This window comes from Sebastes umbrosus, chromosome 6 (genome assembly GCF_015220745.1).
Source record: "Sebastes umbrosus isolate fSebUmb1 chromosome 6, fSebUmb1.pri, whole genome shotgun sequence".
NCBI classification, from domain to species: Eukaryota; Metazoa; Chordata; class Actinopteri; order Perciformes; family Sebastidae; genus Sebastes; species Sebastes umbrosus.
The window spans coordinates 14,280,368-14,297,096 of NC_051274.1; the positions used below are offsets into that span (position 1 = coordinate 14,280,368).

The 16,729-nt window shown below is 38.5% G+C and overlaps 1 protein-coding gene across 2 annotated transcripts; it reads right to left on the reverse strand.

Annotated features, from left to right (window-relative positions):
• Nucleotides 1-33: 33 nt before the first annotated feature.
• Nucleotides 34-15,913, reverse strand: LOC119490203 (forkhead box protein P1-B-like). Of its 2 annotated transcripts, none has more exons than XM_037773437.1 (16): nt 15,764-15,913; nt 13,049-13,189; nt 8,243-8,380; nt 8,048-8,137; nt 6,802-6,922; nt 5,455-5,557; nt 5,212-5,319; nt 4,823-4,910; nt 4,363-4,440; nt 4,070-4,265; nt 3,764-3,840; nt 2,895-2,996; nt 2,617-2,744; nt 1,336-1,390; nt 968-1,134; nt 34-865 (listed from the first exon to the last, which is right to left on the reverse strand). In XM_037773437.1, the coding sequence occupies exons 2-16, from the start codon at nt 13,172-13,174 to the stop codon at nt 703-705; spliced, it is 1,740 nt and encodes a 579-aa protein (XP_037629365.1). In that variant the 5' UTR covers nt 13,175-13,189; nt 15,764-15,913; the 3' UTR covers nt 34-702. The 2 variants fall into 2 exon arrangements, with proteins under 2 accessions (XP_037629365.1, XP_037629364.1); XM_037773436.1 differs by having other exon boundaries at nt 4,064-4,265.
• Nucleotides 15,914-16,729: the final 816 nt, after the last annotated feature.

A 16,729-nucleotide genomic window follows, 5' to 3' on the forward strand; every position in this document is an offset into this window, starting at 1 on the left:
CCGCCAGTAAGCAATCATGACACACACAGTATACACATTTTTCATGAGGGATTTATTATCCATAGAGATGCATCGGTTTACAATAATGGTAAATCTATATTTTCTACTCTTACAAGCTCAATCAGAGCGAATTCAGCAATGTTCGTGGAAGGGGTGAAAAAGACCGACAAGTATAAAGAAGCTACTTTTGATCAATCGATTATACCTTAAATACAAATATATCAGAGCATGTTGGCAGTGAACATTTTTTAAAGCAACATTTTTTTTTTTTACCTCTACAAATTTGTATATATATATTATGACTACTAAAATAAAATCAGGTAGTGTGGCCCCAACATAGCATAAAGTAGCTACACACAGGGGGGGAGGAGGGTAGGGGGGATTTTTCATTTCTGAAGTGCTAACTATCAATGTTCCCTTTCCTTTGGCTTCTCTGCTCATCATGGTCCTTTTGTGTACACACATATATGTATAAAATAAGACAAATCATGAACAGATGCGTTTTTATGTGTCACTCTACTGTACAGAGAGAATTGAGAGCTAGATTTAGAACAAAAAATAAAATAAGAAATGCTGATAAAAATGTCCCCAAGAAGAAGAAGTAGAAGAAGAAGAAGAATGTTTGGTTACGTAGATGAAACAGTTGTTTTTTTGGGAACACAAAGTCACACGGGCTGTGAGCGGAGGATATGGACCTCACAGTCAGAGAGAAGGCACGCGATCGAAGTGAAGATTGAGCCTCTCCGGGCTGCCGTTGTCTTCGTCGTGGTTCGTCTCCGGGCTGTGGCCGTGCTCGTCCGTGCTCTCCGGAGACTCGTAGGGGTAACCTTCGCCTATCTCCTCGTCCTCCTGCTCCTCTTTAATGCTGGTTTGATAAACATGCAGAAAAAACAAACAATCAGGACTTGAGATCACATGATTACATTCAATCACAGAGGTCAGTAGCTCTGGGAGAGGACACACTTACAAAGCTTGCGGAGGGGACTGCGTCGCGCTGCTGTCACTTTGGTATCCGGATCCGTTAGCGAGGGCTCCGTTCATCTGCTCTTGGAGAACGTGAGGCAGGGAGTGAAACGGGATGCTGCCCATAGAGGCCGGGTTGTAGAAAGAGCTGTTGCCGTCGAGACCGCCGCTCTGAAAAAGTTAACACTCTCGTTATAACACTGCATCAACACATAACAGATATAGCTGTGACAATCCTCAGGCTACTGCGATATATATTCTGCGGGAATAGTGCAGCTTTGTATGTACACTGCAGCCTCATGTTATATACGTCATCTTCATTTACGATACACTTATTGACAAATAGAGCTTGAAACATCAGACGTCTCTTACCTGAAGAGCAGACCCAGCTAGGCTCTGAAGATTCTGTGAGTTCTTCAGCGGAGACCTGTTAGTGCAGAGAGGCAACGGAAAGTTTTAATTACCCATTTAATTTAGTATCAAAACACCAAAAAGGACCGACGATAAGCATCATAGATTGGGGGGGCTGATACTCGGTATCTAAAGAATTTGGAGGGTGCTGGATGTTTTAAAAGCCTCTCCAAGAACAAAAGAGTGAAAGTGTAAGGAACGGATTTCAGTGTGTTCGTCTCCTTTAACGTAAAGCTGCGAACATTAGGATGCCCAGCTAACACTGGAGCAACCACAGCCAAACTGGTTGCATTTTCTCTTGTAACCTTAAAAATGAAACATACTGAAAAATTAGGGATGTGCATTCCAAGCAAAAACTACTAGAGTGAAATATTAGTCTGATCTTACATTTTTCCTCTTCATATTTATAATACTACTTTACTCTACCCTGTATAAGAACACCGTTTCTTTATTTCTTCTACGTGGTTCATTAACTTGTGAAGATGACTTTTAGTCTTTTAACACTATATCTTGCATGTAGCCATTAAAAGGCATATTTTAAAGCCCTTTTTTATAGGGTTCTCATTTTATAACAGGTCCGTTGCAAACATTAAAAAGTCCACAGAATTCATTTTAACCAACTAGTGGAGCTAACATGATCTGAAATCAGAATCAATTACTAAGAATTTTAAGAGGTAATTCTGCCACCGTTATCATTATATCTTATATGCCAGTGCCAAAGACAAATTTCGAGTTTATGCAAATCTAATGGACAATAAAGTATGCTTAATCCGAATAAACTGCATATTATGAACGGGAAAGTTGACTGGCGTAGCAACAGAAACTAAATGGCCGGGCGAGGCTTAGTAGGATATCCTTAAACTGCTGGCACTGTGAGCAACTGCCAACATACACACTGCACTTCCAGGTCTGTTTGTTTAATTGAATCCACACCGGTTAAAGAGTTTGAGTCACTGTTGCAAGAAATGACAAGCCAGATAAAACAATGATGTGGCATTTACCATTGACTGTACCATAAAGCTGCTGACAGTAGTGTGGAATTTCACTTGGTTCGCAAAGGCGTCCATTTGCTTGTGTGAACATGCTATTCTGATATTGGTTGTAGCCCAACTTTGCCTGGGAAAGCTCGCTTACAGTAAATAGTGTGTGTACTTATTGGGTGGAGCTAGAAGGTCATAAATGTCAGGCTTATCTGACTTCTATGAAAACACACAGGGCTCTGGCTACGTGTCCAACACCTACCCATTACCAGCAGCCTTCTGGGGCCGTCTCCTATGGAACTCGATCTCATCTACCGTCCACACGGCTCCCTTCACATTTTCCAAACGTACGAAGCATTTATGGAGGCTGAGATTATGTCTGACGGCATTCTGGGAGATGAAAGAAAAGAATGAAATTAGGACTTCTAAATGCCTTAAGGGTTGAATTTGCACATGAAAATGTAAATGCAACCGACGTAGACCTTTCCTGTTTCATATATTAATTATCCAAAGAAATTTAACATGTATTACAGTTCATACCTTCCAAGTGGCTGCGTTGCGCCTGAAATATGCAAAGTTTCTTGTGAACCAGTTGTAGATTTCATTTAATGTCAGCTGGTTGCGAGGTGATTCAAATATCGCCTGAAAGAGAGAGAAAGAGCTGGTAAGAGAAAGTTATAATAAAAAAAAAAATATGGATCTGCTTCATTTCAGTTTAGAAGGACAATATTGTTGTGCAAAAATGTGAATTCCTATTTTCAACAGTACTTTTTACTTACAAAATATTTTTATAATATACTATTTAGGGCTGTCAATCGATTAAAATATTTAATTGCGATTAATCGCATAATTGTCCATAGTTAATCATGATTAATTACACATTTTTTATTTATTCAAAATATACCTTAAAGGGAGATTTGTCCATTATTTAATATTCTGATCAACAAAGGAGTGGACAAATATGCTTGCTTTATGCAAATGTATATATATATGTATTACTGGAAATCAATTAACAACACAAAAAAATATATATATATTGTCCAGAAACCCTCACAGGTACTGCAATTAGCATAAAAAATATGATCAAATCATGACATGGCAAACTGCAGCCCAACAGGCAACAACAGCTGTCAGTGTGTCACTGGGTTGACTTGACCATGACTTGCCCCAAACTACACGTGATTATCATAACCCATTTTCAGGTCAAGGGACCCCTTTGAAAATGGCCATGCCATTTTTTTCTCACCAAAATTTGCATAACGTGTTAATGCGTTAAAGAAATTAGTGGCATTAAAATGTATTTCCATTAACGCTTTATTATCACGTTAACTTTGACAGCCCTACTCATATTATAAATAATATATTATAATATTTTTGTGGCCGTGTAAAATGGGCAAAGTACACATTACCTGTCTTATGAGAGACGCATATGTAAATGGAGGTCGAACTTCTGTGCTCAAGTAGAACTCCTTATTATCAACTATATCTGTGGAAACACATTAATATTCATACATAAACATTTACAGAATGAACATGAAACAAAGAAGAAAACATTTCAAATTTGTGGAAAATAGAAGTAATATACAGTAAATAAGATAATAAGCCCCTTGTGGCCCTATGAAATTATCGGTATGTGCATTTAAGCAGAGGCATGTTCCAGCTCGAAATCAACAACAACAAAAAGAATGAAGTTCAGTCGATGATCTCACCGTTACCTTGGCTCACAGAGCGACTATATCGCCTTCTTACAGGGGTTCCAGTGAACATGCTATTGGGAGTGAGGACTGAGGGGGATTCAGAGAGCGGCGTCAGGGGTGTGGATGGCGCCGTGGCACTCTGAGACAAACTCATAGGAGGAGGGCCTTTGGGCAATGTTGCCTTGGAGAAGGATATATTCGACATCAGATTCACCTGAAAAAACAAACAAACCAGTTAAGTCAGGAAAACGTCAGCGTAACTACAAGCAAAACAATATTTATTTTAATTGAAGCAAACAGCAGGTACTTACAGGCAGCGCTGCGGGTTTGGGTTCAGAGGACTTTAGATGAGCCATCATAGCTTGCAGTCGCTCTTTGTCCTTTTTCAACTGTGTTAGATGAGAGGACAGAAATAGAAGTTGAGAGTCGGTGAATTCACGGCTTGCGTTAAATGACAAAATCACCTTCAGTGTTGGTTTCTGGCATCCTGAAAAGTGTAATTATCTAAAGACATCACTTCTGTTTCTAGCCCCGGTGTGAAAACACACCACCACTGCTACAGTCAGAGTTGAAAGTAGAAAGTTTCTCCTTTTTCTTTTTCCAACAGTTCCAAAAAAAGGACTGGATACCCCACAATGGTTAAGTTATATTTGTCAAAAAAAACAAAAAACTGCTGTTAATAAATCAAAAGATGTACTGTCCCTTTTGGTGTTTGATTATAAAAAAAAAAGAAATATAAAAGGTTATAAAGAAAATAAATCAAATGTGTACCTGCAGTTCCAACTGCTGGACCACCTGCATCTGCACACGACACTGTGCTGTGCTCTTGTCATCCAGTATATGTTCACCGTTCAAATGTCTGCAGACAAAAATCATGACATGCTTTATGGAAACCATGTGAGCAAAAAATAACCTCAAGAATAAATTCATTTCAACTTGAAAACACGGGGTTTTACACCACAAAAATAGGAAATAATAATAGTAAAATAAGAGGAGGCAACAGCAAGATCTGATTAAAATGTGACATTTACAGCTCCAACGTATATACATTACAAATTAAAGAACATATTTCCTATATATTTCCTATAGCTGATCTACTGTATACTACATCATGATTGATAGAATTAACATTACGCCAGCTCAGAAGTTTCACCACTCACTTGAGAAATGCCTGAAAGTCTCCAAAGACAGTCTCGCAGCCAGGCCATTTACACATGCCATTTCCATACAGTGCGTGGCTGTTCTGTGTGTTTTCATCCAGCGACCCACTGCAAAAAGTACAAAAAAATCAACCATTAATTAATGATACATCGCTGAGTCAACATGCTGTTCCTGCTCAGGCACATTAAAAACAGGATATAGAGGAAAAGCTCCGACAGGAAGAGTATAAATCTCTTAAGCACCTTTCTTTCCTCAGAAGAGCGTGATGACCGTTGGTGGTGGATTGTTGACTGGAAGACTCTCTGGTGTCTCCACCAGCGCACAGGATGCTACCATTCTCACAGCCTGGAATTGCATATATAAATAAAATGTTGTGTTAGAATACACTGGGGTGCCACTATGTTTGCATGAGTCACTTTATTATGTCAACCAAATTAACTTAACATCATAACATCTGAGGATACACACTGAGTTTATTAGGCAAATGCAGCTTATAGCCCTGCAATAAATCCTATCTTCATGTGAAGGATATAATGCTCAGTTTGTGTTGAAACTCTTTTAGAGAGGTGATTCAGCTTTATGAGCATTTCGGAGGATGTAGTTTGTGGTGCTGCTGAACTGAGAGGTGTTTCTGTTATTTAGGTTACTGGCATTGATATAAATGGGTCAGTATAATGCCTACAAGGCTCAATATTTGAGAATTTACATTCACCCATACCTCAGTATGGTCCCTGCAAGTATTTTCCCCAAGTGTTTAAGGGGATAGTTTGGGTGTTTTGAAGTGGGGATGTATGAGGTACTTATCCATAGTCAGTGTATTACCTACAGTAGATGACAGTCAATCAATATCAGTTTAAGTGTACACTACAGTTAGAATATTTTCACCGCTTTACCTTGCCGTCAGACAGCCCTTTCTGACGGGGAACGGAAGCTGTTGTATCCATCTATGCTCTCGCCAAAGCAAACCAAACTCTATTGAAGAAACCTATAATTTTACCTCGCAGAGCACAACACAACTTGCTGGTCTACCGCTGCCTTGATTTGGTTAGTTTGTTTGTGTTATTGTGTGACTTTGGTGAATCCGAACTAACCAAAGTCACACAATAACACAAACTAACTAACCAACCAACCAACCAACCAAGGCAGCGGTAGAACAGCAACTCCTATTTTCTGCGAGGTAAAATTACAGTTTTTTTTCCCCAAAGGAGTCTGGTTGCTTTGGTGAGAGCATAGATAACGGCTTCATATACTGAAACATATACGGTATAGCTGTCTCATGGCAAGGTAAAGTGCTGAAAATATTCTAAATATGGCGTACATTTAAAGTGTTATTGATTTTTAGGTGAGCCTTTCTTTTTAGGTGGCTAAAATACGTTTTGCTGCCGGCCCCGTCCACAGCAGTACATTGCTTTGCTTCCGTGCGCTAACTCCTGTTTGTTTCTCCAAACTGGGGGCGTGCCGACCGTCATCTACTGTAGCTGATACACTGACTATGGAGAAGTACCTCACGCAACCCCACTTCAAAACACCCAAACTATCCCTTTAAGTGTTTAAAATAGCAATGCAGTAAGGACTGTAATGCAACATACCTGTGAGTGTAATGGGGCTGGTGGGAAAGACAGACAGCAGGCCTTGTCTCTGCAGGTTGAGGAGATGCTGCTGCTGCACCTGAAGGAGCTGCTGCTGGATGGCAATCTGCTGGGCTGTCAGCTGTGACAGAGAGACGACACAACACCCGTCAGCAAAATGACGAATACAGCTTGTTCTGGGATTTCTCAACAGTTTGAGTTTCAGGCAAGAAATCTTTATCTAAGATAAATCAATTCTAAGACGATATGACAGAAGAACACGATGGACATATTTTGTAGGGTTGGATGAAAACGTGACACACACACAGCTCTGTCTCACTGTGCAACCATAAAGTCAGGCGCTGTCAATCACTTAGCTTACAAAGTTAATGAAATCAGCTAATGTCATTAGCTATTTAAAGAAGAAACAAACATCTGTTTGAGCAGGGCTGATGCTGCTTGTTTTCATCATGATATTCTCTGTAGGTCAAACATTGTGAGCATGAACGAATGCTACCAATTTGTCCTCCATTTTTGGTTGCGTCCAGCAGACCTAATGGAGGGAATGCCCACTTTAGCTTTCATCTAATTGGAAAACAACTATGTAGAGTACATGAAAGTATTTTTCTGTGTCTCCAACACCTTTTGCCTCGTGCACTTAGCCAGGTTCCTTCTATGTGTTAACTGATGATGTTATGCAAATACATGCACTCAAGCTGATAACGGCACTGTGTTTTGGCTTTTTTTTTTTTTTTAAACATATGACACACACCTTCACAAAGACTGCAAGTTTGGCTACTGGGACAGAGCAACATGTAGTTTCTGAACATGCAATGCACCTTAAACTAGAGGCACTTAAATTGGAGACACGACACGAAACTGCCTTGAAACTAATTGGAAATCATTACAAATAAGTGCCATCCGCAGCTAAAAACACTTCCTGTGTAATCAAGGTCTATTACGTTCACAGCTTCACCCTTAAGTCCTATTTTTTGTATTACTGACACACTATGTCGAACCAGGAACTTGCTACTCCTTTGTGTGCCACAGAGAATATTCCAGACTGTACGGTATGTGTAACTGGTTATAATAATTACTATAATTTCCGTGTTAAGTAATGGCGCCATTCAACCTTTAGTACAAATGTACTGGATCAGACTTGCCCCTTATTCAGGAATTAATGATCCTGGTTACATGATGAATATCGCTACAATGATTAAACATTTATGAACTGATTAAAAGTAATGCTATAATGAATAATAGTTACCTCTTGACTAACAATCCCAGCATTCTTCTGTTGCAGCAGCTGGATATTTAGCTGCTCTTGCTGATTCTTGAAGACCTCTTGAATTTGTTGCTGCAGAAATGTTTGGCAAAATGTTGAGTAAAGAGGAATAAAAGCATTGTGTTTGATGTGGGCTATGATGATGAAGAACACATAGCTGTTTTAAACATACATTACCTGGTGTAACATGAGTGCTTTCTGCTGCTGGAGCAGCGCTTGGAGCTGCTGGGGACTGAGGACCTGCTGCTGTGGCGTCTGTTGTAACTGCTGTGGGGCCTCTGCTGGTGGGGTCATCATGGATAAAGACACTGGAAACTGTATCATCGAGAGAAAAAAAACATAACAGAATGGTAAGTTAAAATCCATACCACAAAAAAAAAGAAAAAAACACTATGACAGAACCGCTTAGAAAGGGTAATTTAAAAGACAAACATATACAACATTTGTGTTGTATTCTAGAGCAGACAATCAGTGTGTTTACATGTAAACAAGAAACCGTATCTCTTTAATCAGGTTAAAGGATTACGAGACACATTTCTCCGGCAGTAACCTGATTTCTTGGTCATGTATGCAGCATACAGAGTTTCTAACAGAGATTTTAACAAAAGGACATGTGCAAGACAAAGATACCAGAAAGGAAAAGTTTCACTGTGTGACAGCAGAGTGGCAGGATAAAAAGAAGATCTTGTTGTGGTGCATTAATTAAATCCAAAGTTCAACTAAAATTGAAACAAACAGGTCTACACACAGCTAAACAGTAGGTTATTTGTAAAATGTAACACGTACACACACACAGAAATAAATCATGTGCTTTCTCACTACAGAGTCTGTTCTCTCACTCAACAGCACCGTCAGTCCAAGTGTTCTGATGTTAAAGGAAAAAAATAAGTCTTGTTTTTACTAGGGCTTTCCTCGACCAAAGAAATTCTTAGTCGACTAACACTCATACGATTTTGTCAACTGTAAATCTGAGTTTCTCCACAAAGGATCACACAAAAGCACCACTTTAAATCTTGTGATTACCAGAGATGTGCTCATCAGTTTCTTGGAAATAAGTCATTCAGCTTAAAAAAAAACTACTACGGAAATTTTAGATGACTAAGAGCAAAATGACCGATTAGTCAACTAATCGACTAAGAGGGGGCAGCCCTACAAACACAAAAGTCTGCCACTGAGTGACTGAGTGAGTGTTGAAGTTACACGATTGGTCGGCCGAGTGTTGGAGTTTCCTCAGTGGCACGACGCCTCCGACTCACGAAACTTGGACCGAGCTGTCAAACTAGACAATGTAGTTCTAAAATGAGACTGGATTCAGCAGTGGCATAGCCTATTTCTCGCTTGAATTGTTTAAGAAGAAGTAGATTTTGGTGGTTTGTTTTGACGGAATAACAAAGTTTACTAGCAGGCCGTCATGTTGTTTCCTGTTTGAAACGATAAGCAGCACACCAGGGACCAATCACGTGCATTCAACGATGGTGTGCGTCACCGCTTGAACGGCCCGTTGAGTGGGGCAGCGCGTCTCCTAGTGTCCTCGCTGGACCTGGTGGATAAGACCGCTGGATTTCACATTATAAACATGACCACTGACTATTTGTGTAACAATTTAGCGTCAAATTCACAGACTGACCATACACGGTCCAGCCATATATTCGGTTTTGACCGAGTCTTGTTACATCTAATATATGCCAGCCTTGGTTAATATGGTAGTAGGTAGAGTAAGAAGGTGGTTTACTTAAATATTCATTGTCTCATCAACATCCCTATGAATGTAAAAAAGAATGAAAATAGCAAACAAAAGAATAATTGTAGCAGCCATAGATTTGTTGTCCAAAACCTTGGCAGTAATAAGTTTTTCCCTGTAATTGCGTTCATGTAAATGTAGTGAGTGTACTGTACATAGTCAATGACTTGTTAGGGACCCCAATATACACACACATGTGTAATGGCAAACTGTCAAACCTACTCCTATATAGGGCTACGACTAGCGTTTATTTTCTTTGTTGTATAATCTGATGATTATTTTCTTGATCAATCGATTATTCTATTAGTTTTGTCTATATAATGTCAGAAAATAATGAAAAATTCCACAATATACCCACAGCCCAAGCCGACATCTTCAGATGTCACTCAGAACAGTCCCAAACCCAGAGATATTCAGTTTACTATCGTGTATGACAAAGCAACGAATCAGATCCTCACATTTGAGAAGCTGGAACCAGCACGTGTTTGACATTGTGGTTTAAACATTTTTTTTTACTACTGCCAGTAAAAAAAAAAAAAAAAATTAAACTGCCATTTAATTAAAAAAATTATTACTGCCATTTAATTTTATGTTGGTCGACTAATCATTGCAGCTCTACTCCCATGCCTCTTCTTCAAATACAAAAAAAATAACTTATAGTAACTCACAGTACTCCTTATTTATTATTCCCAGTTCACTGGTCAATCTTGCCATCTGAATTTACTGCCACTTCTGCTAAAATGAACTCAAAAGCAAAAACAACAACAACATTGAAAGTCTTAGGGGAATTTGAACTCCATCAAAACAACAACAACAACCCGTACCACGAAAACAACAACAACATCCTCTGCTTAGGCACGCAGCAATTACCACACACCATCCCCCCTCACTGTCAAGCCTCACAGCTCAAGGGATGTTTACAGTAAACATAAACAGAGTAATCAAAATTGCACAGACATATAAATAATGAATAAAAAAAAAAGCATACAGAGCCTGTTTACGAAAACAGAACTTGAGATTCGTATTTTAATTAAGGTCTGAACCACAAACAAACATTTCTCTCCAAGGCAGAGTCTGTTCGGAATCGGGTAAACAAACTGACAGTGAATTTCACACAGGCTTTGGGCTAACAATAACAGATGACTGCCTCCTACTCTGTCCTTTTCTTATGAAATTCAATGCTCCAGAGGTGGCCACCAAAAGCAATGAAAACAGGTCTATCCCACAAGCAGAGCCAGTTGGCCCCGCTAGTTTTTCTGTGGACACCATCAACACAACAACAGCCTTTGCCTAATCCCTGTTGCCATGGCAGCCAGCGAGTCCAAACATCTTCTGTTGTTGTTATTGTTGAAAGTCATACCAGTGAGCAACTGAGTGTAAACACGGATCTGTTCCCGCAAGACTGGTCTTGTGAACTCTGAGATGACTGACAGCAAATAGGAACGCTGAAAACTCTGCTGCAAAAACAAACACAATCTGCCTGCTTCCCTTATGAGATTTAATATTTACTAATATGGCCCTTTTATGGGTGTGGCACGAGAAAAAGAGTGTCACTAGCAAAAAACATACTGATATTTGGTAACAAATTTGACTGATTGAATAAATATCACAAATATAAATAGCCACAGAAATGTGACATCATTTACAATGATTATAACTAAGACAAATATAGAAACCTGATTAAAACATAGCCTGCTATTATAAAAACAAATACAGAAGGAGTTGGACAAACCTGATAGTCTCCATTGAAAAGTCTGTCTTGGCAATGAAAAAACAGCAATAACGTTCTACCGGACAATCTAACAGAGCTTCGCTAACCTACACGATGTGAGCATGAACCAAACTAACAATACAACACTGATCCCTGATCCCTCCGCCCAGCAGGAGCTGTGCTCTCCCTCCCTTTCTCAACCCCCAGTATAACCTCCCCCCATCCCTGCTGTGCTCCCCTTCAGCATTAATATATAAAAAACAGAAGAAAAACACAAAGTACCTCACGTTCTCACACAACAGAAGGCTATGCTGTCTGCCCCTATGTCTATGAATGCTGACAAGAAAAGATGTTTGGATACCAGACCGGCTGGACATTAATTCAAATGTAGCATAACTAATTGTGATTCACACTTTAGTGAAGTAAAAGCAGCTGCATCGGTCGCAGCAACACATATTTTTAGTTTCACAAAACAAACATTTACACATGCCCCTATGCAGCTGTTGATAGAACTGCACTCAACAGCAAAAAAAGCTTTTCTGAACACAACATTGTTCGCTTGATGGGGCTGCTTCTAACTATTCATTATGTGTGAATCAGCCAATCATTCTTTTTGGATTAATTATTTGGTCTATAAAAGTCCACTACGATTTCCTACAGCACCAAAGTGACGTCTTAAATTCTTTGTTTCGTTCAAAACTCAAAAACATTCAGTTTACTATCACATGAAGCAAAGAAAAGCAGCCAATCATCACAACGGTTGTCTCATATGACTCACTTGTGTCCACATTTTTTTAAATCAAGCATATTCAGAAATCAAAACTTAGCTGTCCAAAATCCTGACTTCACAAACCTATGTGTTCCTTGTTTTCAACGTCACCCACACGTTTGTTAGAATATTGAATGTCTTGAGCAAATGTTTCTATAATAACATCAACAACATGCTCTAATCAATCATGTAATGCATCGAAAGCAGTGAAACTCCTGAAAACGAATGTGTTTGAAAAGCGATGAAAGTCAACTAAAGATTATTTTCACTTTCAAGTAATCTGCAGATTGTTTTCTTCATCTATCAATAATTCATCTTGTCCATAATATGTGACAGAATAGTAAGCAAAAATGCCTATCACAAAGTCCTAGGTGACATCTTCAAGTGACTTGTCTCCAACAGTCCAAAGTGCAAAGATATCTTGTTCATGTAAGGCATAAAAAAAAGCAGCAAATCATCCCATTTGTAAGGCTGGAGCCAGGAAATGTGCCATTTTGGCTTGAAAGAGGACTCAAACAACTAACCAATAAGCAAAATAGCTGCATCTTAATTTTCTGTTGAACTACAATCAATTTATCAAACCATATTCAGCTCATACATACATATACAGCATTATCATTATGTCATAATTAGGTGGAATATGCAAATGATTAGCACTACATATATTGCAACATTTGTAAAAGAAAAAAAAATCTATATACAGTATATCCATTTAAAAACTACTGCTGATGTGTTGAACCGATGCAGCTGGATATGACTGACCCTTGGTGCCTCTGGAGGAGGAGTCTGACTGCTCCTCACTCGGATTTCATTCTCACTATTATTCCCGTTCTCTGTGTGACTTGCTGGAATGATGTGGCTTGTTGGTTCTGACCCAGACTCATGCATCTGGACTTCACTGACCTGTGAAAGGAAACACATATAAATGAAAACAGCTGGATAAAGCAGTGCAGTGTAATACAGGGAGCTGACAAACAGATGTGTTTGACAAGCCCTTTACTTCACAAAGGTGATAAGGTCCATTCTCCAAGAAAGAAAAAACATAACTAAATATCTCTGAAACGGCCCAATAATGTAGTCATTCACCATGTCAAAGAAACCTGTGTCGAATGTAAAAGTTAAGAACTGCACGGTAACAGCTCTACCCACCAAGACAAACATTCTCTTCTACAAGTGAGAGAGGAACATGCTAGGTCTATTTGTTGAATAACCGAGTGCTGCCATGACTACTGTAAACACAGGGGCCCTGGGTCCGTGTTTATGTGCAAACATATCTTCCTTCTGGAACAATTTACCATTAACCAGGTGGTGCGATAAACTGCTGTGGCAGGTAGTACAATGCACAAGTAGGCTTTTATGTATACAGCTTGGGCGTGTTGGAGTCAAACGCTAAGCAGCATAAACAAAGGTAAATAAAGTAAGCAAACAAATAATGTGAGCAGATGGAAAGCTACACAGAGAGCCTCAAATGAAAAGAAGACAGCCTTAAGGATAATGTTATTTTCAGGGTTTCCTAACTATTAAATTAAAATATTGAAATCAATCAGTTAATCAATCAATCAGTTAAGCACCACTGAGAACCGACATCTGGCAGATGATCTGATTAGACATCCGTACAGATAAACTCAAAACTGTAACAGTTAGCTACAAACGAATTACAGAAGAAAAACTGCACACAGTGTTTCCTGCATTTGAGAATGACTAATAGACGACTACTGAACAGTAAGTTGTGTCTAGCTGCAGCGATGCGTCATAACTTAGATGGTTAACTCTTGTAATGTAAACCTAAAACCTATCTAATCAAAACAGACAGTTGTTGGTGAAGTTTCCACTCTGTTTACTTTTGCTTTCAGGATCAGGATTAGTTCTGGGAGACAAAGGGCAGTGTTTCCTGTAGACATTTTTGAAGGCGTCAGGGGTGAATTTTGGTCGTAAGAACCAGGATGACTACTGGGTACATTCCACATTAGTTCCATTATGCATAAAAACAGATATTATCTGGATACTGTAGAATTATGATAATTGAACGGTCATGCTGCAGTGCAACTGTTTTCGGGATGAACTGCGTAATAAGCCAATGATTACTTTTTACTTTATTTAAAGTGTTCTCACCACAGGGGCAACTCTCCAGCGGTAGCGGGGGGCACCACTCTTCAAAGAATGGAGAGGAAACACTGCCAAGAGGCCTTTCCTAAAGAAACAATATACACCCTTTTCCTTAACAATATAGTTTTTGACAACTGGTTTCACATGAACTATTCATCAAAATGTCTACCCATGTCAAAATAAAGAAGCTTACATCATGAAGTGCCCTTCAAAAAAAGCAAAATAATATACTTTAAAATCACGGATGTTTAAATATATATGTATAACAGCTGGATATGATTGGTATACAGATAAATCCACAAGATTCTACACAATGTAGCAGAATAAACTTAATGTTTTTGGCAAGTTAACATTTGCTGATACAGCAGACCACCCAATTTTAGATAAAAAATAACAATATAATAATATAATATTTGCATTATATTAAGGTAAAGATTCAACATTCAAGCCCTTTATTGTCATTGTGTAGTACAACGAAATTAAATTGTGACAATCCCATAGGTGCTAAAAAAGATAATACAATAAAAAAAGAGATAGTGCAATATAAATATTAAAAAAAATATATATAAAAGATAATAATATTATCTCTATTATATTTGATATAATATAAAATATAAAAATACAATATGTATATTGATGAGATGACAGGCGTTATCACAACCAAAGGCCAAGTATATTAGCTACAACTACAACTTGTAATGATCAAAACCCTTTTCATAATGGATATGATAGTTTGTCTTGCATTGAACCAGTTATTTGCTCTCTCTAGGTTTCAGTCTAGATTGTTATCACCTTCTGTCTGATCTGATTGATCGTCAGTCAGATTTAATACTGTAGAAAGTTATACTTTGTTGTTAAATCAAGTCTCAATAATATAATCACATTTTAAAAAGCTGGGTTCACTAAGTTTACTTAACGTTAAATCCACCTACAAAACAATACAACCAGCATCCAACACGTTATGAACGTTATCTGATGCAACTGATTGTAGTTCTGCTGGTTTATCATTATAGATTAGCTTGATATGAATGGGATCGATATCCCTTCAACACCAACCATCGCATGAGGTTGATCATTTGAGCCTTTAACTGGGTATTTATACGGAGAGAAAACAGGAGGTTTAAAGTTAACCAGTATTAAATACCAAGTGTCGTTAATGTGTGTGTTAGCTAGCCTGGACAACAGTTGTTGACCCACCTTGTTGTCGGGAGGTGTTCACGTTAACAGCTAAACAACAACAGCTAGCAGAACGACTAGCTGCTGATAACCGTTTCTCTCTCCTCTCTCTCGGTAATATAACAATTAATCTACCGTTGACTTACACAATGAGTCAGTGAGTGTCAGCGCGCTGTTGAATTCACGTTAACTCACCGAGTTGAGTGGCCGGGCGGACAGTCAGTCTGTGGCTCCGGTGGGTGGTGGTGGTGTCTGACTGAGGAACAGATGAACAGGTCTCTCGGTGCTCTGCTGCCTCGTTCCCTGTGGCTGCTAACGAGCTAGCCACTAGATGCTAACATGGGGGGCGGGGCTTAGGTAAAAGTAAACATTGGTGACGTCACGTGCGATACTGTTACTGACACAAATGTAAAATAATCCCAAATAAAATAAACAAGTATTAGTGCCTACCTTCTTTGTTAAATAATTATTTATAAAATTAATATTATTGTCTTTTTTTTCTTTCTCTCTTTTTTATTGTATTATTATTATTATGAGGACTTTAAGAACTTTAAACATGCACTATCTGCAACCATCTTGGACTCTAACCACTGGTGCACTTTACACTTACTTTACACTATACATCCTATAGGCTATACCACTTTATAGACTGCACATATGTACATATTACATTTATTTATTGTACATACTACATTTATTTATTGTACATACTGTAGCCTACACACTATGTTCACCCATTCACTCTGTATCTATCTTTCTATCTATTTATATCTCTATTATTGTTTTTATAATCTTTGTATACCTTTACCTCTCCTGTGTTTCGCTCTGTTTGCTGATGTTGCTGCTTCGACACCTGAATTTCCCTCCGGGGATTAATAAAGGTTCATCTTATCTTATCTTATCTTATCTTATGTTTTCAGAGTTTCCTATAATTACCATTATGTCCTGAATGGTGATTGTATCAGCATAGTATGGAGTCATGCCTGTTTTGGTGCCTGTATTTCAGTATGATGCCTATTGTTCTAAGTTTTGTCACATATTGTCACACATTGTACTTAATGATTTCTACAATCAAGAAATTGTTTTTAATGGTTCAGCTCAGTCCATCCTGGAAACATTACATCTTTTACTTTTCATATCCCTGGGGTAAGATGTGATATT

Coding starts and splice junctions, on each gene's coding strand:
- LOC119490203 (XM_037773436.1), bottom strand. CDS start 13,174: ATGCATGAGTCTGGGTCAGAACCAACAAGCCACATCATTCCAGCAAGT. Junction 4,441..4,822: donor TCCAGCAGTTGGAACTGCAG/GTACACATTTGA, acceptor CATCTAACACAG/TTGAAAAAGGACAAAGAGCG. Junction 2,997..3,763: donor ATGCGTCTCTCATAAGACAG/GTAATGTGTACT, acceptor TCTCTCTTTCAG/GCGATATTTGAATCACCTCG.